The sequence below is a fragment of the Micropterus dolomieu genome, linkage group LG21 (genome assembly GCF_021292245.1).
Source record: "Micropterus dolomieu isolate WLL.071019.BEF.003 ecotype Adirondacks linkage group LG21, ASM2129224v1, whole genome shotgun sequence".
Taxonomy (NCBI): Eukaryota; Metazoa; Chordata; class Actinopteri; order Centrarchiformes; family Centrarchidae; genus Micropterus; species Micropterus dolomieu.
The window spans coordinates 31,456,980-31,481,319 of record NC_060170.1 but is presented as its reverse complement, the minus strand read 5'-3'; the positions used below and the strand labels follow the sequence as shown (position 1 = coordinate 31,481,319).

At 42.7% G+C, this 24,340-nt stretch overlaps 1 protein-coding gene across 3 annotated transcripts in view; it reads right to left on the bottom strand.

Moving 5' to 3' along the window:
• The window catches only part of si:ch73-138n13.1 (calponin homology domain-containing protein DDB_G0272472), a 34,764-nt gene that overhangs the window by 8,751 nt on the left and 1,673 nt on the right, over positions 1–24,340 (bottom strand). Inside the window, exons 2-7 of one of the 3 annotated variants that reach the window (XM_046034478.1) lie at positions 23,510–23,606; positions 21,513–21,597; positions 20,082–21,415; positions 19,345–19,417; positions 15,823–18,564; positions 13,856–13,981 (exon numbers count right to left, since the gene is read on the bottom strand). In XM_046034478.1, coding sequence (XP_045890434.1) covers positions 13,856–13,981; positions 15,823–18,564; positions 19,345–19,417; positions 20,082–21,400 — 4,260 coding nt within the window. In that variant the 5' untranslated portion in view covers positions 21,401–21,415; positions 21,513–21,597; positions 23,510–23,606. The remainder of the gene's footprint in view (positions 1–13,855; positions 13,982–15,822; positions 18,565–19,344; positions 19,418–20,081; positions 21,416–21,512; positions 21,598–23,509; positions 23,607–24,340) is intronic. The other 2 variants (XM_046034479.1, XM_046034480.1) reach the window with 2 other exon arrangements.

Genomic DNA, 24,340 nt, shown 5'->3' with positions numbered 1-24,340 from the left:
CAGATCCGGACCGTTTGTGCGGTGCACACAACGGAGACATGTGGTTCCTATTTGTTTAGCACAGACAGGCAGCTATTGATTGAGTGACTGCTGCTAGCGTTAGGCAGTTAGCGCTAGAAAACATCTCTTTAGACTGCGGTCTGGAAGCTGAGCTTGATGTTATTTGGCTACTGTAAAGTTTGTTTGTTGTCATTCATCCACTTAGAGTACACAAATAAACGAAATGCTCTTTCTCAAGGCCCACGGTGCTCACATATATCACAATAATCAACTTACAGGACAAGACACAAACATGTAACTACACTATATACGAGGAAGAGATATATTAAGGTGGAGTGAACGTGGTTTGGCTGGAGCATTGTAGTGCGCAGTTCAACACGTGTCCAACTATACTAATAACAGATGCCTCATAAATGAAAATAGCAGCAGCAGAGGTCAGTTATGATGCTGTAATAATGTAGTAATGCTATGCAATGTTAGCTACATTTATATGAAGTAACATTAAATAGCTGCATTTCATTACTATCTACTACTTTGGATTGTTACAAATACTTTGCTTTACAAGTACCAAATAGTCAAACAGTGAGAAAAATACATCTTCATCTATCCAATTTCTTTTTACAATCGTATTGTTGCCCTCATAATCATAATGGAGATACCTAGAAATTCCTTGAGGTGATGCATTGTGATGCCTCCGGGAATCGAATCGTTGACCTGATAATCGTAATCGAACAGAATCGTGAGACCAGTGAAGATGCACACCCCTAGTCTCGCCCCTCTTTATTACGGCAGTCTTTTTGGTGTGGCCATTTGGAACAGGTATAAAAACCTTTGACTTTGACTTTAGAAATGGTCGGAAGACACGTGCTACAACCTAGTTAGCTGAAAGCATACTGAGATTTTAACTGATGATTAAAAAGGCCCAGTATAGGGCACAATTGTGAGGGTTAACATGTAATTGCGCCATCCTCGGATCAGTTCCAGCTGAGACGCTAGTATTACGTCATCCTTCTCTGTTCAACCAGTTGCTGTACGTTGCCATCACTGTTGTCAAAATGCCAAAATATAAAATCTTACGACCTTGTAAAATTCTGGTGATAAAAATTCCTTTCCTATGTGTGCGTGTGTCACTCTACCAAAAACACACCCAGAACACACCCTCACCTGATCAGCAAGAGCAGGAACACTGCCTTTGCTGGAACATGTTGAGGAAAAGCGACATTATACAGCAGCTAAAAGAAAAGACTTATAGCAGGCTGCTCAAAGCTGAATTTGTAAAGCCTTTTAGAGACTCATCCGTAATCTCAGACCATTTATTATTCAGTCAAATAGGGGCTTTTAACAGCCTCGCTTCACTTCAATTGGACTCTTTCTACTTTCTTTTCTGCTGCAGTCTGCATTAATCTAGAGACAATGCCAGGTTAGACAGGTTTATTGGCCAAACAAAAAGAACAAACAACTTTTAAAGCACACACACAGGTGTAGGTTCTGCTATCAACCACAAACATGGAGAATATGGTTGCTGAAGGAGGCCAACAGTTCAGTATCAAATGATTTATAGCTGTCAGGAGGAAGGCTTTTCCTTAATAACATTACCAATAGCCAGCTTCCCCTAGACAGGAAGGGTGTGTCTGTGGAAACAACATAACAAAGAGCGGATGAATGGAAGGATGAAGGAGAGAAAGGGCTGATCACTAAATAGGGTTTAGTGACAATCTGAGAAGGAAAGGGCTGGAACGAGGCCTTGGAAACTTCTACTTGATAACACACCGATCGCAGAGTGGCACACACACATGGCTCGGTGACACACTCACACAGGAGTCTATGGATTGCTCAACGGTTAAATGGAAAGTGAGCAATTGCATTGCTGTTTCCTTGAAAAGGGAAGGGCTTTGCTGTAAAGCACCTAACAGACGGTCAGAGCAGAGAACACAGAGCCACCAGCTCCTGTAGATATAATAATAATAATAAACACATCATCCATGACACAAGCTTATGACTAAGGCCCCATCCACACTACTACGTTTTAATTCTAAAACGCAGACCTTTTGCCGTGTTTGCACCTCCCGTCCAGACTAAAACACTGAATCTGAATACCTAAAAGGGAGAAGTTTCAAACGCTGCTGACCCTGTTTTTGTTTTAAAGCTCTGGGGGTAGCGTTTTAATGCGGGCAGGTGAAATTGAAGGACATTAAAAACAATGCTCAAAAAGATGCTCACGTTTGGCTTCCTGATTGGGTCTCAAAAGTCACGCAAAGCAAAAACATGATGCTCCTGACAGTGTTTGTATTTTTATTAAAATATTTTGTACCTTGCAAATAACACTTAACAATTTCAACTGTGCATGTCGCTGTATTTGCTTTGCGACGACTCCCTGTCTGTTTTCCGCTGCCACAGATGCCACACTGGCACGCCCATGCCGATTATGTGAATGGTCAATAAATGTGCATTTTCGGTCGTTTTAATGTAAACAATCAACATTTTTCAATATAGACAATCAATTCTGATATGCAGCTAAAACGCTGGTGTGGACGGAGATCGTTTTCAACGTAGTAGTCTTGATGTAGCCCCAGTTAACAGCACTTGGGATTAAGATCCCAATCAGTGCTGCAGTATTTACAGTTTAACAACACGTCCGCATACCCAAACAACAAAATAGGTCGATAGTGAAGTGTCCCAAAACTACATTTATGACCGTTTCCCAAAACAGCATGTACGAGTCAGTCATCTACAAAACGTTATTTAACTTTAAACATGTCAACTTTGACTTTCTTTCCTATGGGACTTGAACCTTGGTCTTTGGAGTTTACTTCACTCATCCAACCACGTTCCCAACATCACCTGACTTCTTCTACCACGAGATGTTGAGGCCTAAGTAAAAATGTGAATAAGGGGTCGTAATAAGTAAGTATAATGCTCGACCTACATGGCAGTTTTTCTTGTGAGGACAGGGTGGTTAAAATGGACTGTAACATGGCTCATGATCGTGGTATGAGTTTATTCAGGTTAATGTAAATGGGATCATCTCAAATACTAGTTCAGTCACAATGTTAAACTTGCAGTATGTGACCACTCCCCATTCTCTACTCATCTGCTCTAATAAATCTGGCTAGGGTGGAGTGGGAAAATATGCATTGCATGCACACAGCAGTAATCAATATCAATATCCTACAGATATTAAAAACAACTGCTCCCACGAGCATTAATCTCATGTCAACAAATGGGCATTCTAGCCGCATGTCAGAGGGCTTACATTAAGACGAACTCTGCTAGGCACCGGTATGTCTTTCATTACATAAGTGGTACTTACAGACAAAGCGTCTAGTAAGAACAGAGAGAAAGAATGTAAAAACCTGACTTGGCTTAAGAATTTAACTCAGAGAGCCGTGGACCTGACTTAAAGGATTATTCTCATTTCATTCAACTTGGTGTTTTTTGTCTCCTGGTATTCCTTGTCTCTAAAATGCACAGATGGATGTATCACCAATTTGTTGGAAGCTCTGTTGTCCAATACACAAATAGATAGTTAATAGCTGACCCCAAAGATGATTTGAATAACAGCAATACACTGCAGTTACATGTCTATAAACAGCTGTAATATATATATATATAAATAATATTTGTGTTCATGTATTTCATGCTTGGGTCATTTTTATTTACATAAAAGCTTGACTTAATTTGCCTTTTGCAAAGATTACAATACCTTTCGAATTACTTGAATTGGTGGTTTCCATATGTTTACTGCTTGCAGTGACATGTATCCCCCACTCATGGCACCAGGGCAGGTCATTTCAAAGCATGGCCAACATGAGAAGTTGGCAGTTTATAGTTACACAACATTTGATATTACAGAAAGCCACTTTAAAAGTGCTTGAATGGTCTAGAGATTTGGAAACCTGTTTTTTTGCCAAATCATTTTAGATTATCAGTGGCTGACCTTAACACACTTGTATAGCCATATAGGTAAATATATGGGTGCCATTACAACTATTCACAGGGAGATTCAAAAGGCAACAATAAAATCTAAGCATGACATTCAAAATATTAAGAATTCCCAAGTTCTCTGGTTACCTGGATTTTGTTAGTAAAACAACTCTTTTGACTGAATTTCAGATATTGTCGTCACTCTGCTCAACTCAATAATGTAAACAAAGCCATTTGTCACTTTCAACTGTCATACACACCTCAGGATTTCCATTAACTGGAAATCTATTATAATGACAGCCAAAGCTATTCAAAGCAACCTAACAACAAATACACGACTGTGGTCACGCACATCAGAGACACAGGAGACACTGTTCTGATAGGATATAAAATCAGACCAGTACTTAATACACAGACCCACATAAACACCAGAAACATTTTCCACTTAGTCTCCATGTCTGGACATGCCCCATCCCCTCCCTCCTCTCACCCATTTACTGGCTACCTGGCAGCTTCCATCCCATTCAACCATTACTGACCTCTTACTGTCATTCATCCACTTAACACAGACCCAGTACGCTGTTCCCCCCGGAGACCACAACCACAGCTGGTGATGTCTAAGCCTGACATCATGAAAACAACTCTTATCTTTAAGAGTTGTGACTCATGAGGTGTTACACCACAGCTCAGCAAACAGGCGTCACCTAAAGATAGGAACAACTTCACTGCAATGTTTCCATTTCCCTAAATGGATCTGTCCTTTACATGGAGCACAGACCAGGTCAGATGTCAGGGTGGAGACAAGAAATTTGATGTTTCTACAATCCGTCTTTTGTCGGACCTTGTGTCTGATTTTATTACTACAAACGCAAATGGTAGATCACATGATGACCTGCAGAACCTGTATAACAGCAGCTTTGCTAAAAAAAGAGGGGCAGACAAAGAAAAAGGTTTAGATTATGCCAAGGAAAATATAAGAAAGCACAAAGGAGATAGATGAGAAGCAGCAGGGAGGACAGATGAATAAGTTCTTGACATGTTTGGCTGGAGACCAAATAGCTGACAAACGAGCAGCTGTTAATGCAGAGCTGCACGGACATTGCTGCAAAAATAACTTGAATTCCACTTGTGCTTTATTTAACTTCAGCAGATGTTAAAGTAACACTGCTGAGCATATATTTACAGTAAAGAGTAGTGAATCTCATTGCCGCCTGGACCTCACTTCTGATTCTAGTTTGTGATCGGTGTCAGTGGTGAAAGGTGCTTCCCTGGTGTGTGTTTGTACTTTAAAAGGTGCGTGTTGCCTTACAGCAGTGGGGGTGTTGGGTGCGGTGCGCCTGCGTAGGGACAGACGTTGCTGGCTGCGCAATGAGAACCTGCGGATGGACTCCCTGCTGCGGGAGGCCAGAGAGCGCAGGGAGTTGGTTCGCTTGAAGTCCCCAGTCCCGTCCTCTCCCCTGCCTCCCCTCTCGACCGAGCTGGATAGAAGGCTGAATGCCCCGTGAAGGGAGCGACGGACGTTTCCTACCCATCCTGAAACCTGAGAGTGGGCCACTGATAGCTTGTCCCCCAGATATTCCATCACATACCACTAGTGGCAACACCCGCTGCGTCAGAATGAAGTCGGTGAACTGAGTTGTGACTCTTACTGTCCCAGCAGCGGGCAATCATTAGAGTCTGCTGATGCTGGAGAGGTGACAGTATTCGCTGATGTGTGTTGCTGGGTCAATATTGCAGCAGTGAGGAAAGGTGACTGAGAGAACAACAACAACCCAGCACAGTTAGTCCAGTGTGGTGCTGGTGGTGTTGTCTGCTGCTTACAGCACTGCAGCACAAATAACGCCAGTCAGTCCCCTGACCGTTACAGGACGGAGCTTCTCTTCAGTTCCTCTTCCTCTAAATGGCCTTTCTGCAGTGCAGTCCCCCTGGAGCTGTCAGGACTTTTCAGCTCATCACTCTCGAGGCTCCAGGCTGTCGGCCCCAAGTGAATCGTGAAGCTTTCTAATGTCTATTTCAATGCATGCAAGATACGCTAGCTGTGATTTGCTTGGCACACCAACCAAGCAGCCACGTAAAGGTTGTATAAGGCCAGCACTAACTATCAGAGGGCACTAGTCTATGAGGCACGGCTCTAGCTATCTACCAACAGGTTTCTCAGCCATGTTTCTCTGGCTTCAAGCCCACAAAGCACAAACAGCTACTCAAGCACAGAAATGACGAGCAAGAAGAATCACATCTTCACCATACTATTTATGTTTGGCACAACATTCAACTATTTCATATAGATCGACTCTGCTAATAATAAGAGTTGTTTTTCAAACAATGCTCTGTGACACCTCTGCCAATTCTCCAGGTAGAGATCTTCTCTGTCCTGATCCCAGTCTCAAATACAGCTGACCTGACAGCTCTCCCAGAGCTGCTGCTGCTGATGCATGTCCTCCAAAACAAGGCCCAGGTTAAAAGTTGAAAAATCCACCCATCCAACAAGGCTACATTCCCATGGTGCCCGATATTGTGCTACCTTCTGGCAAAAAGCTGCAGGGCCAAATGGTGCAGGAAAGCTGCTGTAGTCATTCATATTCCATAAGGAAAACCAGAGTGCAACCAACGCAGTGCCAAACAGAGGAAACAGGAGGGTGTACTGTGGCAGAGAAGTCAAATCCAGAGGGGAAAAGGGGGAAACAGAGAAAAATGTTTCCCTCCTCGCCTTTTTCTGCAGGTACGGGCAGGTAGGAGAAAATGCGTCAGAAGTGCTGTTCTCTGTGCTCAGCGCTATAGGACTCACCGTCAAGGAGAAACTGGGTGGAGAGAGGGAGTGTGGAGCCGAGTCAGAGAGAGAGAGAGAGAGAGAGAAACAGAATGGGAGGTCCCTGATTCAGAGCTGGAGGGAGAGGGGAGGGTGATATATGTTCTGCGGCGCTCTGTCGCTTCAGCCTGATTCAGCTGCAGGGCAAGTCAGTGAAGTGTCACAGCCGGGACAGAGAAGCAAACGTCTAAGAGATATACTGCGAATGTCGACATTACACAGCATCTCCATTCAAAACAGAAAGGGAAAGCTGGAGGGAAAGTAGGGATTAAAAGGAGTGACATAATTAGATAGAAATGAGTGCACCGTCCTGTAAAAGAGAAAACTATAAATAGATCAATTAGACGCGCATGAGAGAGAAGAGTGAAAAGACAGGTGGGTGTGACATTATAAGCTTACCAACCAGTTCGTCAGCCGAGTGAATGTTTGTTTAAATCTCACACCACAGAAGAGATCAGAAAACACTTTCTGATCTGCTACCAACTTAAACAGGTCTCTTATATGGTGCCAGTGAACTGGTAAATAAAGCCACAGCAGGCGACTCTAGACCCACTTCAGAGCGTTAACCCGAGAGCAAACTGGGACAGAGGGGCTCATCCAGGCTGTATTCCTGATCACATATGCCCCCTACAGGTAATCCGGTTAACTTTTGTTTGTAGTGCTAAAGGCAAGTCTGCTGTGAGGTTCTCAGTTTTCAACAGTACACAAACAGACCTCTCTCTCACGTACTCCTCAGCCTGAAAACATCTGCCTCTATCTGGGTATTTTGACAATTAAGGAGAAGGTAATACAGCCTGAAAAAGCTGATTTACTCATATTGCATCTGTCCCTTCAATATGATAATTAGGTTGAGATATTCCTCAAAATTACTAAAATGTGTTAATATTAGATCGGCAGAAAATAAAAAAAGTAGAAATTTACAATAAGATGTTAAACATTACCTACGCAAAAAAAAAAGTCTTGCTTGCTGGTTCCAGCTTCTCAAACTTAAGGATTTGCTACTTTTCTCATCGCAAATTGGGCTTTGAAAAGTTGGTAGAACAAAGAAAGAAATTTGATGACGTCACATTAGCCTCATTTAGATATAAAGCATAAGAACAGCAATTAAAAACTAATGCAACAATGGTCAAAATAATAATAATTAGTAGCAGCATAAAGGTTTTTTTTTTTTTTAAATCATCCAAAAACGTAACATCGCTCCAACTAGAGCTGCAATGATTAATTGATAAGTTGTCAACCATTTAATTATTCACCAACTATTTTGATAATCAATTAATCAGTGTGAGTAATTTCTTTGAAAAAAAAGGAATAATTCTCTAATTTCAGCTTCTTAAATGTGATTATTTTCTGGTTTCTTTACTCCTCTATGACAGAAAACTAAATATCTTCGGGTTGTGGACAAAACAAGACATTTGTGGACGTCATCTTGAGCTTTGGTAAACACTTAAGACATGTTTCACCATTTGGAGGACATTTTATGGACGAAACAACTAATCCATTTATCAAGAAAATAATCGACAGATTAATAGACTATGAAAGTAATCGTTAGTAGCAGTACTAGTTCCAACATTTATCATGAACCACACCTTTACTAAAAGACAAGACAAAGGTAGAGTTACAAGTCACAAGACGCAGCTTACTGAATTTCCATAAATTTCCTCCTTATACTAGACGTCACCTTCTGGGAAGTGACTCAAGACTGCTCATTACTTCCCCTCTGCTGCTGACATCATGAATCTATGTGCAGAAACACAACCAGCGACAACGCAAAGGAGATGATATAGGGAGTAGCTAAAGTACAGACGGTATTCAGCGTAACCTACATTCAGTGTGTTGTTAAGAGCACCTTACAGAGAAACGGTGGTAATAAAAGAGTTGTGCTGTCACTTACCCAGAGGCAGTGTGGAGTCAGGCAGCATGACCACATGTACAACACACCGCTCAGCCTGGCGCTCATCTCTGCTCTGCCGCAATCAACAGCCTCACACCCTCCAACTTAAACCAGTGATGTGACCACAGAACTATGATCTCATCCATGAGTCTGATGATGCCAGTAAATACAATGTTGAAATGAATAATATCTTAATCTGCTAATACTGAAAGATTTTGGCTTTAAACATTATTTGTAAATTTCTCAACTTGTAATTCTGTCTAAATAAGTGTTAATTTTTTTGGTGTTGTTGTTGTCTAGCTTTGTTAATATATACTAATAACAATATGATTATATCACACCAGTCTTAATATGTTTTTGTGACTTGGTACGAATCCAAAAACATATTTTGAGTAAGGCTGAAACGATTCATGGATAAACTTGAATAACACTAATACTAAAAAGCTTTGTTTAATCCATATAACTATATACAGCACACTGTTTCGCACGGATGATTATTACTGTTGCACAACAGCTGACGCTGTGAACAAGTGAATATATATGATTTGATGGTGCCGATTGCAAAATAGTGGAAGAGAGATAAAATAACGAGGGACGAAGAAGAAACAGGCCAGAGAAAATGACAGTGTCCAAAATATGGGATCATTTCAAGCAAGAAGGAAAACAAAAAGTCTGTACAGTCTGTCTATTGTAAAAAATAACTAGTCTACCACAACAGCACGACGACAACGCTTCAGCATCAGAGCAGAAAGCATCCGGTCTAGTCCATGGAGCAGACCCGAAGGTAACATTAACATTTAAAGTAAATCGTAATCGCTAGTGGACATGAGGGCTTGCAAAGGTAAAGCACAATTCTTAATGTAAATGTATAAATGTGTGTTTGTGGTTATTGTTCTCCGACCGGTCAGTCCGCGAGTTTAGGTTGTAAAGTTACAGTGACATGAGTTAGACAGCTGATCCCGGTACCGGGGGCGCCAAGGAAAAGTATTTCTTTTCAGATTACATAATGAAATCGATGAAATAAAGTGTAGAATACTCGATTACTAAAATAATGAAATCGCTTAGCCCTCGTTTTGAGTACCTGTAGAGCAGGTACTTGAATTACAAATGTCTGTAAAACAAATAATCACAGTCACATTTTTCCTGCAGTTAAAGAAGTGATCACATACTTAATAATACAACAATGTGCAGCGTCTAAAATATACTACTCACACATTCCCAGATGTGAAACCAATGAGAGGAGGGGATTATAAAGTGTAATGCAAACCATTCTGATATTTCTTTTGACTGAACTATTGTAATTTACTCCACTACTGCCTCCTTTCAAAGCGGCACAGCAGTTTCAGACTTCACGCGACTGTAACTCGAGCTACTTTCAAAGCAAAAAACGAGGAACCAGTCTGACACCAGGAAAGGGGACAACTCACAAGCTGAAACACAACCACTAGATGGTGGTAGTGATCTTAAACTAATGGTGACTTCATTGGAGCTCTGTATCACTGCAGTGTGCAATTAAGAGGCACAATATACTGCAACTCTGGCTTCAAAGTATAGGCCTTCAAACTGGCCCTACAATTACAGTCTAAATGACAAAGAGCCACCTGAACCCAACCCTGCATCTCTGGTGAACACTGTACCCGCCTGAATACAGAAGATATACGTATGTGTATATGTAATGTGAACAGCTGCACATATGCAAACAAACTGTAGTCTACCAATTTCTAAAACAATAAACAACAGATGTAAACTACAAGGTTAAATTAACAGGTATAACCATTTAGCACCAGGGAACACAGACACACAAATATGTGTGCTTGCCAATTCACTTCCCAACTTTCCCTGAGCCATGCTGACAGGCTTCTGATAAATGAGAAGCGGGAACATGTACTCATTAACCGCCACAGGCCACAAACATTAGTCACGGCCTCTATATTACCGGAGCACAGATAGCATTCAGCTGTCAACGTTAAGTCAACTAACTGCAATCCACTTCTACCTACGGTCTGTTATTTCAATGCACGAGACACACACACACACACACACAAGTGTTTCCCATTAATTACAGAGACTATGGCGCCCCGCCACAGTCTGACATGTTCCTCACTAATATTTTCACGCTTCTCATAATAACATTAAAAAACTTCTCGCACGCTCACACACTTTGGCATCCAACTCGAGACGACCACTTTTCTTTTGAGGACACAACACCGTTTGTTTAAGTGCAGTAACAGGGCTTAAAGCAAGACATTTTCTGTGCCTGAAATGTGTTCGGGGTTTCCGACATAGATGGAGGGCAGGGGGCAAGAGCGTAACTTTGTGTTGAAACGTGACATGACGTGAAACATTTGTGAGCCCCTATGTCCCCAAACAGTGGATCACTTAACAAATCTGAGGTAAAACATTCAAAACTATTATGATTAAGTAAAAAATAAAATAAAATTCAGTCCCTTTTCCTCAACAAAAAATATCTTAATAGAAAATATAAGTGCTGATTTGATTCAAATGAATTAAAGCAAACATATATTAAACATTTGTCATATTGTTACTGAGGAAAATGATCTCGTGGTAATTATCATTATTGTTTTATTGCCCAGCCCTACTGGTACACACCATTCCAGTGGGGCAGGGTGTATTGGCCAGTACTATATTATACTATAAAGCTTACCACTAGTGTAATATTAATTCCAGTTGCACAGCAGTTTCATTTCTATAGCTTTTCATTTATTAAATCCTTCTGTAAGAAAATAAAAGATCTAAATTACATGGTGCTTTTTCTCTAATTAGTTAATGCTAAGTAATAACTCGTCAATAACCATTCATGCAGAACAACGTGTTCAACATTTTAAAAGTTTGCTGTAGCCCCTCAAACTTTTTTAATGTCCCGCCCCATTCAGGCTGTGATATTCGGTTCACGAAAAGTTACCGCTGCAGCAACTTTCGAGCACCCGAGCTTCTACTTGCTCCGTTTCTGCCGACAGAGATTAGATGAAAGGGCGAGAACGGATGAGCGTCACATAGAGTCCACCGGTACGCAAGAAAAGTCCCGGGTAAAATGTAGAAGTAACTTTCTCTGGTATCGGAGGCCCACTTCAAGCACTGCCTATCATCAGAATTGACACCACTCTGTGAAGCCGTAGTCTACCGGTGGATTACATTCTGACAAAAATGGCCTTGTTACGTTGGCAAAGGTCCAGACGATCCAATCCAGTAAAATATTTAGTCCAAAACGCATTATTATATCAATAAATACACACAGACTGCAGTTAGCATGTAAACAAAAAAGTGACACCTTAATTGACCCCATAGAAACTTCCATGCCCTGTTCACAGCCTACAGAGACCAATCAGTGTCCACGTAGTAGTGAAGTGCCAGTCCCCTTTCTTTCGTGTATACACCGACAGAGACGCCGAGTTACCAACTGTCAGAGCTGCCAACTTTTCAATTTAGTTCGGAGTGAGATTCGGTTTTGGAGGTCGGTTCATTTTAGGCCTTCATATCCCACCGAAGGGGTCGGGGTCCTCGCTCTTTAATCCTCAGGACTTCAACAGCCGCATATATGTGTAGATGAAAAGCCAAGTCGATGTTCATGGTCAGATCAGTGTGATCAGGATACTTACCAACCTCCAGACATGATAGCCCTACCAAACCTAAGAGTTTTCCCCCCCAGAGGCTGGATTTCTTTTAATTCTGGAGAATGTATGGAATAATATAGTTTATAATAAGCAAAAGTGTAAGAATACAGAATATAGTTCAGTAGGCTTTCAAGCATTCTGTATTTCTTTTTCTTTCATCATTTAGTCCTCCCTCCTCTTTGTGTCTGTGTTTGGGGAAGTTCCTCTTTAAATGTGGCACCTTTTCACCGCAAGGATAAATACATTTTAATTCAGTTAGAAACTCCCAGACTGAATCTTCAAAAATGTTTGCACCTATTGCACATATCAGTGTAATCTGACATCTCCAGAAAGCTTTTTATGAGAATAACGCCATCATTTAATTACAATTCATAATATTTTTCTAAATCTCCCCGCCCTATAAACTGCTGTTCATTACTTGCTTTGCTGTTATGACAGAACCCGTTTGGGACTGTTTAGATGAGACCTGTGATAAACAAAACTAACTGAAAACACTTCACCACAAATCCACATGGTAACTTCAGCAGCTCTGTGCAGCTCACATTACCAACAGAGCCAGGCTGTGCTTTCAGATTATACATTTTTCTATTGCAAAACTCTACCAGCTACTTTATGCGACCACAAACTGTCCGCCACTCACTGGGTTCGCTTGATGTCAGCTGTCAGCGCCCGCCGGTGTCGCATCAGCTGGGTGGACGTTACATTATTTTTTCCAATGCGTGAGAAAACTGATGTATGGCGTGAGGGCGTGTGAAAAGTCTCAATTGCATGAGAGTTGGCAGCTCTGAATTATGCAAAGGAAGACTGGCGCTTCACACACACACATATCACAAAAAACAGTCTCAAAAAACTGCAAGAATAATTTCCACTGGCATATTTATATACTGTCGAATACAGAAACGCCCCGCGCTGGAATTCGACACCGGAGAACTTTAAGCAAACAGTGGATCACTTCACAAATCGGATTATAAAATGAGCAAAATTAATAAAAAGCTTTTTTCAGTACTTTTTCCTCAACTAAATAAACATCTTAATGTAAACAAAGTCCTAATTTGTCTATGATTCAAGTGAATAAAATCAAATATTTATTGAACATTTGTTATATTATTAAAAATTACAACGCGATAATTACGGTTATTGTTTTATTGTCCAGCCCTAGTTGCTTGTGTCCAAAAGTTTTTAATTACTTGTTGGGAAAACATTAAATAAATTTGTTGACTTTTTTGCTGTGTCATCACCATTTCTATCTGTACAATGTGTTTATGATCAAACTGTTTACAAGAACGCAAAGTTCTTCATACATCTAGCCACTAAATTTTGATCTCGAAGTTCATTTGATTAATGCATTTAATTTTAAAATGTACAAAAAGTCCATGGTCTGAGGCCCACCCACCATAGTCCATAAAATCCTGTGAGAAACACTGCGCGCACACACACACACACACACACAGCCGACCTCTAACAGGACAAAGTGCAGTACAGATTTCCCTTCCTGTCTCCACAGAGCTGTGAGAGAAACAGTCCAAATGAAAACAGCGGTGATCACAGCAAACTGTCAAACTGAAGCAGCTACTGAAGACTGAGACCTGCAGCCTGACTCACCCAGCTGTGGCGGCCCTGCTCTCTGTGGGCGCTGCGACTCCTCATCCTGGTAAGGCTTTCCTCCACAGCACTGCTTGAAGGGACTGATCGCCGGCACATGCTGCGAGACCGAATCCGGTTCAGCTCCTAACAACACAAAAGGGACCAAAGTGAGCTCCTCATCAGCTAATACACATCTTCCTTAATAGTTGTCCACTACCATGCTGGAGTGTACCGTGAACCTGTGAGAGAGATTCATATGCCAAATCATCATTTTGACTGAACCCATTCAGAACTACATTTAATTACAATTTGTTGCTTTCTCTTGGTGGGTTTATTTTCTAAACACTCATGATACACAAACAGATATTTTGGCAGGTGACAATTGGGGTCGAGTGCAACAGCATCTGTATTTAATACATTTGAAAGGAAGGTGCAAACCGCCAAGATGGCTGCTGTTATTGTTGTGAGGAGACACAGCCATAATGAAAGAAGATAAAAATATTAGATATTATTATTCTATATCCAATATTTAGAAATAAAATTATTCTATTTATTTGATGAAATAATTGTTTTTTTCCCCCATTTTCCTTGAAGCTTTGGCAATACTGTTGGCTTAACATTCATGCCAATAAAGCAAATTTCGTTTCGACTTGACTTCTTTTCTCCGTGAGATGGAAGAATTTACAAAGTTGCGTGCTGCTGCGGAGAGCCCCCAGCTGCAGTAGTGCGTAAAATTCATCCAGCCGGAGGGTATCGGAGAGGGAATGGGGCGTACAGGGCCAGGGACAGGAGATCGCGGAGCGACCGGTCGGTGATTGTTCCCTCTGGCTGGATGAAGCACGATCTGTTGGCATTTCCTCCCATCTGGGTCATTCCAGCATGCCGTTTCTGCTGGGGTTTCCCAAAACAGTTTTTCAGATGTGCTGTCCCAAGTACTTAGTTCAATGTTAGGCAGGATGGGCAGGTACATACGATTTCCACATACTCAGGAAGCACTGGATCAAAAAAAACCCAAATTTTTTACGCAGTGGCTGTTTTCCCTCCAGACTCTCCATGGCGGAAACCATTCAAACACGCAAAACCCTCATTTAAATACAGCCACCTCCACTGTGTTTGCACCTGTTGTCATCTACGCAATAATTCTTAGTTAATCATCCATAACTGGTACTACAATTGCACGTGCAATATTTTACAATGCACACACAATTTAGTACTCTTTATTCAGGATGTTAGTAAATCTGGCCCATAGTGTACACAGTGCACTGCATGTTCATCTACTAACAGAAGAATCGAAATGAGACATGTTATGGCAGAAAATTGTGTCCTCTTACATTTAATCTTTTATGTATGTTCTTTTACTATTATTACTACTACTACTACTATTATTGTTAAGGCTTATAGATATAGATGTATTATGTTTTTTATCCTTAACCTTTCCTTCTTCTATACTCCTTATGTTGGTCTGTCCACATTTACTAGGGTTTAGGTCAGAGCTGTGAGATTGTTTTGGTGTTTTCCCCGTCTTGTTGATCCTCTCCTCTCCTGGAATGTACATTCAAGGCCGAGAGAGGATCTCTGTTCCCCAAAACATAGAAACCTAGACTGTGTAAATGATTATGCAGCCCTTTGCTCGGCCCCAGATGCCCAAAGCCGCCATAGGCAGCAGGTCTCTGGACGAGCCGTATATGTGTTTTAGTACTTTAGAACTGGAGAGACAAAGCCCACGTGTCCATGGTCAATCTTTCACTTGCTCAAGTCCCACAAGGAGCAGAATTATGGTTTAGCTAACATTAATAATAACATCATCATGTATGGTGATAGTACATCGTCATGATCTAACCTCTTGGTTCACACCTCTAATTTTAATCTCTAAATACATTTGTAGTGTTTGATGTGAACGTACTGAGACTCCGGTACTAAATGAAAACATTATCCACATGAAATTTTGTGCCTCTGATAGCATTTCATGTCTATCTCTGACTCACCTGAGATCCCTGTGCTCTCCTGTGGCCCCGGACCATTCCCCTGCTGTCTTGAGGCTGTGACTCTCTGGGGATCCATATCTGCTCTGCAGTAGCGCTGATGGGGACTCCACCTGGAGAGCCTGCGGTTTTGTCCTCTGTCCTGGGAATAGGGGCCAAACGCAGTGGCTCATCCAGGACGGCAGACCAGTGCCTCTGTGGAGCTGGGAGCCATTCGTCCGGGCTGAGCTGTTCTGGGCTGAGTTTGGGTGGTTGTTTTCTGGGTTCAGCCACAGGTTTGTCCACAGACATCTCAACAGGCCGCAGCTCCCACGGGTCCTGAGGTGACATTGTCCATACTGGGCTTGTGAAACCTCCTGAGGTCTGTGCAGGCACCTTCCAGCTAACATCTCTCTCAGGTGTAGGCTGTGATCTAGCTCCAAATCCAGCATCTACACCCTGAATACCAGAAACAGGAAGCACGTCTTTACTGGGAGAGAACATTGCTTGAGATGTGAAAGAGTCTATGTCAAGGATAGCAGGTCTGTAGGACTCTTCTGCTCTCGGAGATGGCTCCTTCCATCGTGTTGCAAAGTCACTGCGCTGAGGAGTAGCCTTGGAAAACGAGTCTTTTCGGAGAACCGAGTCCAGATCCACCACTTTAGGCCTGAGAGGAGAGGAGTCCAACCATGCCCTCTCCTGTTCCTCTTTCTTCTGCTTCTCTTTTAGACGCTGCCTTTCTGCTTCATACTGTTTGGCTATCTGTCTCATTTTCTCTGCCTCCTCTCTTTCCATAATCTCCTTCAGTCTGAATTTCTCAAGCTCCGAATTTAGTTGTCTCTCCCTCTCTGCCTGCTTTTGCTTTTCAAACTCCAAGAGCTGTCTTCTCTCCATCTCTTTAATTCTCTCCAACTCCTTCCTCTGCCTTTCCTTTTCCTGTTCTCGGTGTCTGAGCTTCTGTTTTTCTAATTCCTGTCGCTCAATATCTAGTTGTCTCTGTCTCTCCCTTTCTAAATCTTTTTGTCTCTGTCTCTCCAGCTTTTCCTTCTCAATCTCTTTCTGACGCTCCTTCTCCATCTCCCTTTGTCGTTCCCTTTCTTTTTCAAGCTCTTTCATTCTTAACATTTCCTGCTCTAATGCCATCTGTTTTATTTTCTCAGCCTCCTCTCTCTCCTTCTTCTCTCTAAGCCTCTGCTTCTCGAGCTCCATGAGCTGCTGCCTCTCCTTTTCTTTCTGCTTCTGTTTTTGAAACTCTAAGAGCTGTTGTCTCTCCAGCTCTTTCATCCTCTCCAGCTCCTCCATTTTCTGTTTCTCCCTTTGAATTTCCAGGAGCTGTCTTTCCCTGTCCAGCTCTCTCTGCCTCTCTTCCTCCTTTTGTCTTAGCCTCTCCTGTTCACGCAGTCTTTCCACTTCCTGCTCTCGCAGTTTCTCTCTTTCAATCATTCTCTGTCTCTCCAATTCTCGTTTTTCTTTCTCAAGTTGCCATTGCCTTTCCAGTTCTCTTAGTCTCTCTTTCTCCAATTCTAGCATTTTCAGTTTTTCAAGCTCCATCTGTTTCTGCCTTTCCAGTGCACGTTGTTTCTCCTCAAATTCCTGCTTCTCCCTCTCAAAGGCTTTCTGTCTTTGCCTTTCAAATTCTCTTTGCATCTCCCTCTCCTTCATTCGTGCAAATTCTAAATGTGCTTCTCTCTCCATTTCCAGTTGTCTCTGTTTTTCCCTCTCAGTCTCTTTCATTTTAAGTTCTCTTATCTTTTCAATTTCCATCATTTCCATTGTCGTCTGTCCTTCCAGCGCTGATCTAATTTCCCCGTGCGACATGTGACTCCTCATCATCAACTCCTCAACTTGATCTTGAGAGGTTTGTCCAAAAGCTTTATCTAATGACGGATTCCTCCTTAGTGGAACAATCCTCCCTTGAGAGCTGTCCAGTGCAGACCTCACAGAGAAGTCAAAGGGCACAGTCGTGTCCCCTATTCTTGTCGCTGCATTGACAGGAGAACCTGGCTCCTGAATTTGTCCAGTCAAAGCAAAGTAGGTTGCCCTGGGTTTCTGCTGTTCTTCTGCCGGCAGCATTTTGAAACGTTTAGGGGCTGCAGCCACTTCCTCCCGTTCCGCCTCTCTCTGCTTGCCTCTGTCTTTATCCAAAGGTTGCAATTCCTTTGCCTCTTGATCAAGATCTGTAGTGGTCCATTTCTGCAAAGCTCCGACTCTCAGAAATCGTGGCTGCTGTTCTAGCGTCACAGCCGCAGCTGGTTCACTGCGTGCTGAACCAGTCCTCTCTGCCACGGGTCTGCTCCCTTCTGAGCGCCTGGAGCGTAGTGTCATGGCCTTATCTTCCCGCTGAGCCGATTGGATGTCCTCACTCACTGCCCTGCTCTCCTCCACTGCCGGCACAGTGTCAAAAGCATGTAACACCCTCAGAGGGCTTGATGGAGATATGGGCTCTTTGTAGGTGGCAGTGACCAGAGTTCCACCAACCTCACTACTTCCTCCCTTAAATGACAGGCTTCTAAACAAATCCTTCGCCTTGTTTACAGGCTTGCCCTCGTCCACCACCAGCACATTGTGCCTCTCCACAACATTTTCAAACAAGGATGCTCTCACAGTCTGCACGTCACTGCTGGGAACACCCTCCTTGGGAGTGGCACCAAACATCTGGCCCGCCTCAGGCCCTTCAGGCGTGGAGGCCTTTGTGAGCTGCTCTTGGGGATCTTTTAAATCCACAAAGGTCCTCTGGTCGCTGGGGGTGAAAGCTGACTCTTCAATCTAAGAAAATTCAGAGATATACTGAGAACTGTTAAGTGATAAGAGCAAGCTTTCAAATTATTGTCAATTCAGCTAACAACCACATTATCTTCTCTTTTTAACCATTTGAACACTATGTAACAATAAACATGAAAACATCTGAAATTAATGAAACTACCCTGAACTGAAATACTTTTAACTTCAAAGCCAGAGATCAGAACACATGTGACGTGAGAGGAAAACAGGAGAAAATACAGCACACAAAGGAATTTAAGTGATTGAGTGAACCACTGTCAGCGTAGAAACGGTATCCCCTTGTTCTATGTTGGCCTCATAACGGCGGGTGTTGTGAAGAGGTGGAAATCAAAGCCTCTCTGTGTTGACCTTTTCCCAGTGATCTCCTCTCTGTGTGTTTCATAACTGGCAGCCACCGGGAAGGATTAATTCGCCGGCTGTCTTAGGTTTCACAGCTTTGTAGCCTGCATCTACGGCAGCGACAATTCTTTTTGCTGCAATGCCCCATTTCCTCTGGGGAAATGTTATTCTAAATGCACAAACACAGGGGTCAACAGCAAAGATGTATTTCACCATGATTTACCTATTAATGCCTAATCTACTTCTCAGACTTTCACTGTATTACGTTCATGTGCCCTCTTTAACTCCATTTACGGGATAGCATGTGAGGGCTGCTCCCGGCAGTGAGCTGTGACACTGCTTCTTATTGTTATTCTCATTTGCCTGTTAAACATCGACTGAGCCAAAGAGAAACCAGTTCCTACAAAGCTTTGTCCCTTCTCTTACCCTCCACTGGAGATCTCTGCTGATCTCATGGCGGTCTGCTGCCTCAAGGTCTGGCGACCGCTCAGATGAAAACCTGATGAACATTCATCACACAAGACAAAAGCCATGCATGACAATGGAGCTCCTGCACAAAGAAATAGGACAAAAGCAAGCCGGGGAGACACATATAGGGCTTTTCCACTGCATGGTACAGCTGATCTCAACTCTACCTGCTATGTTTTGGTTTTCCATAGTGGATAGATCTAGGATAGATAGTACCCGGTACCCTTTTTTTGGTTGAGGTTCCAAGCGAGGTGAGCAGACACTAAAAGGTGACATGAAAACAGTGCAGACCGCTGATTTGATCATTTTTTAAATAGCCAAGCTACCATCAATAGCAACTGCAATGTTTTAATCGGTCAAAAATGGCAGCCCGCTAAACCCCGCCTGTGGTCAATTAACAAAGTGCAGATGGAGCAAGAGCAAAACCCTTTCCCTTCCTCTGCTATAACAGTGGCTTAGCTAATTTTTTTGGATTTGTGTGTGGCTAAGCAAGAGACCGAGTAGCAGAGTGTGACAGTTTATCAGTGACTAAAGGCTGCAGCTTTTTAAGACCAAAGTAATAGGTACGATGATCAGCGTCGCCTAAATTGAGGGGTACTATCTGCAGTAGAAAACAAATTAGAGGTACAAAAAGCACAGAGACTAGAGTCGAGCCGTGCTATGCAGTGGAAATAAGACACAAGAGCAGCTCTTACCTTTTAGTCAGGTCGAGGGGCAAGGGGCGGGCCTTCAGTGATGGTTTCAGAACAGGGCTCTGAGTCGGTGTCGTGTCCTCTGTCAGCTGCTTGATGAGCTGTTTAACACCTACTGGTGGTTCGATTTCAGGGACTGGCTGCACTGGAGATTGAACATCTGACCCTTGGCCTGTGGCACCTGCCTCAAGAGGGGAGGACTGGAGGAGCAGACTGATTCGAGACTTGACGCTAACCGCAGCCTTATCTTCATCCGTCTCTTTAACTTCTTCTGTCTTGCTTTGGTCTGAGACAGCAGGCTTAGCTACACCCTCGGTACTTTGTGGTGTGGTGCTCTTAGAGTTTGTCTCCTGCTCTCTCTTCTGGGGCAGTGCCTTCTCCTCTGGAGTGTTCTCCTTAGTATTTGCCTTGGGAGTTTTACGGTGCAGTGAAAGACCTATAGACTCAAACTTTGATGTGAGATCAGCTGAAAGTGGCCGTCTCCTGGCCACGCGAGGAGCAGGAACTGGTGGCTCCGTCTTGGTTGGAGTGTGAAGGAAAATGGCTGATACAGGTCTCGCCTGTCTCGAGACTCTGGGCTTGGGTCGCAGTGGCACTGCTGCCTCAGGATTGGCTTTTTCCTTTTCTTCTTCTTCTTCCTCCCGCCCTATCTGAGCAAGAAAACCCATGGACTTGGCTCTGGTCATGGAAGGCTTACCTCTGCTGGATGTCATCTGGTCCTTCTCATCTTCCTTTTTAGTGGTTCCAGACCACTCTGCTGCTGGAAGCTGTTTAAGGCTACAGGAATAAGCCAAGCTTGATGCACCAGATTTTCGCCTCTCCGCTGGAATAGGCGGACTGGGTTTCCTGGAGTCGGGGTCAAGAGGAGGGGCTGGTTTAAATGGCTGGACTACTGGCTTGGTTGTTTGTCCAGTGTTCAACTTATTAGATGTTTTAAAGGAGGTTGGGGCTGGACGGTTGGAGCTGGTTGACACCGGCCTGGGTTTGCCAGCGTCAACTGGTTGCTGTGGTGTCACACTGCATGGAAGCTCTGGTTTGTATCCTACGAGGCGAGTGGGCTCTGGCCGGGGCTTGGTTTGGGGCTTAGGGGCAAGTATGGGTTTAATAGTGGGGCTTTTCTCTAAAGCAAAAGGTTTAGGAGTGAGCCGTGGCTTAGGGGCGGGGACAGGTTTGTTAGGTTCTGGAGTGATGATATGGGACTGGTTGATGGAGGGGATCTCGATGAGGCTCTTATTGCTGGAGTCAGTCAGGGGACTGAGGTGAGGCCGAACTCCCACCACTGTCCTCCCTACCTCCCCAGCCTGAACCTCCACCTGAGCCATCCTCTTCAACTGCACCTTTAAGTAAAAAGACAAGGTTCTCCTCAGAATAACGGAACAAAAACTGATCTGGTCACTTGTATTATTGAGGTACTCCACCACAGCACAAACTCACGATTAGGCTCGTAGCACTCACTCTATCTAGCCATTACTGTGGACTTTGTCTTGGGAGTGCCTTACACTGCTGCAAAAATACACACCTGGGTGAGAAAGATATTTACACAGTTATTGACCACTGCAGCAGGTTAAAGGGAAATTCCGGTATTTTAAAACATGGGCCCTATTTTTACATATCTTGCGGCCTAAATAACAATAACGGCAGCTGTGAAACGGGTTTCAATGGCTGCGACACGCACCAATAAGTGCTTGTTTTTTGCCACCGACTGGCTCAGATTGTTACTCTGAGTGTCTGAGAACATTATATAAAGGATCCCTACAGAGATAATAGCAAGATGACTTACTGACTCATGTTTCCACCCCCGTCTACCTGCAACAATTCACCTCTAAGGAGAGTTCAAAGCGAGACTTGTCTTTGAGCGAGACTCCTGTTTCTAGATGAACAAAAAGGATCTTACTCTTTAACAGAAGGGTCTGAGTTGATCTACTGGACCAATTCCAAAAGGTTCTGTACCTATTAGTCATTCGGACCCCAAAATATGTAATATATAGGGCCCTGGTTTATAATAATATAATCCTTATTATTATTAAAAATACCCTTTAAAGCACAAGGCACAATACAATTAATGAATGAATTGTTTCATCAATTATTTGACTTTTCTTTATCCTCCACATTCACACTGATAGGCCTTTATCATTAAAGAGATTTTAACCTGTCACAGTAGGAAAAGCACAGGTGTAAACACTAACATTGATGGCTAAATTCCATTCAGGTGCAGGGTTCTGGTATTGTGCACGCTGACTCACTGTCACAACTTGACATCTTCAAATGTTATTAGTAACACGGTGTTTTTCTGCTATGATAAGTAAAATTGTCTGATGTGAAAAAGGCCTACCGATATGAAGGTTAACAATCAAAACGGTTACCATTTTTAGGGCATTTAGGATAAAAGATCTCACACCATGTGGACACAATACATGAAGCGCTCACTACTTTTATTTAATCAATTCATTTTTCCTCTAATTTTGACTTATCATAGCAGAAAAAAGCACTGGCAGACTTGAAAACATTAATGTTGGTTCAGGTCCATTTAAGCGTCCCAGTGGGTCAACATGCAGGAGCCAGCAGCCTGGAACTGGCAAAACTAAATGGGATGCAGCAAAATTATGTTATCACACCTGTGACACATGAAAATGATGTTAAAAAAAAAATAAATATGGCTCTTGTTTCAGCACAAGTTGCACATTGATGCGTTTCAGCTGTGTCAGTTTAAGTTTTAAGCTTTATTTGTTAGGCTACATACTTTCTATACTCAGGTTGTAATTCCAGTTGCCATTAGTTTGTTTTTTTTAAACTATCTGTTACAATTTGTTAGTCAAACGATGTTACTTCATTTTTACAAACAATGTTCAGTTTAATAGTGCGATATATTGTGGCTTTAAGTCTTTTGACTGTCAGAAAAAAACAAAAAGGAGTCAATTCAATTATTGCCTTTGCTTGACTTACAAGCAAAAAGGTGTGTAATTCACTAAGCTGAATTACCGGTGCAGTAGTGATCAGGACTGTGTGCACCTTTTAAGGTGGATCCTGTGACAGGGGAGGGGCTGGACAACTGTACAATGGCATTGTTTTCTTTTTCATGTTGTGCATCAGGCAAATCAGGCTTACACAGTGAATGGGGGATTCCACTGAAAACTCACGCCAGACTGCCATTCAAGATTCAGCTCCTCCCTAATAAACATTAAATACCAATAAGCTGACTCTTCATTCTAAAAGGAGGTAGAATAAATATGAAATAAGGAGGAGTCCATCTGACTCTGTTGTTTGTCAGTTGAAAACAAATATTAAAAACATTACAACTCGAGCTCTGCTGTGTTGGCCCTTTAAGAGGCTCCTTCTTCACACGTGATAATGCTTTCCACATGTCGCAGACAAGCAACAGTTCTTTTGGTGAAACGACATGCTGGATCAAACTGCTGCGAAGCATACCTTACCTGACCAGATGTCGACCGCCTGCTGCCGTAGAGCTCTGGCTTCTGTTGTAACCAAGCACCGATGTCATATCACACAACAGGAAGGACTTGAAGGAGCCTAAGAGGAACACACTTTGTGTCAACAAAGCACACGAGCTGTTCACCCGTCAAGACTGCTGCGGTTAAAGGCTGTGGTAGACAAATCACAGCAGAGCTCCAAATGTTTCTTCACTGCGGTGTTCTCACGCCTCCATATACAAGCAAATGGAAGATAATGTTTTAACTGACACAGACGTGAGCAAACAAAGGCGCACCCATACATGTGAGCTGATAGCATATGTCCAGGTGTAAAAGAAAAAACAACAAAATGCATGAGGAAAGTCATAAACTGAACGCCACTATGTGTTTACCTTTTCCTGTTTCTTATATTTGCATTGTGCCCTGCTCACATGCCATCACCCACGTACTACTTATTATATCTATGTAAATTAAATCTGCGAAAGCCACGTCTTAGTCTGCGCTTTTCCTGTGCACCTCATTTCATGTAGTGTTTCGAGTTTCAACACACGTTCTTCACTGTATCAAAAATGGGAAATGGTGAGAGATTGAAAAGTTGAAAAATTTGAACTTTGGATGCTGACAGGAAACGGCTTCGCTATGCTGGAATGCAAAACATTCCCTGTGCCGGCGGGTCGAGCAGCACAGCAGGGATTTTTGGAAGTGTCTGCCTTATATAGCCTTCGACAAACGAGTACTCTGCATTACTGAAAGCCACAAACAACAAAAGTCAATAAGTCCAAGATCTGTGCTGCTTCTTGCATGATGTGTAATATGTAAATTGCATAGTGAAAA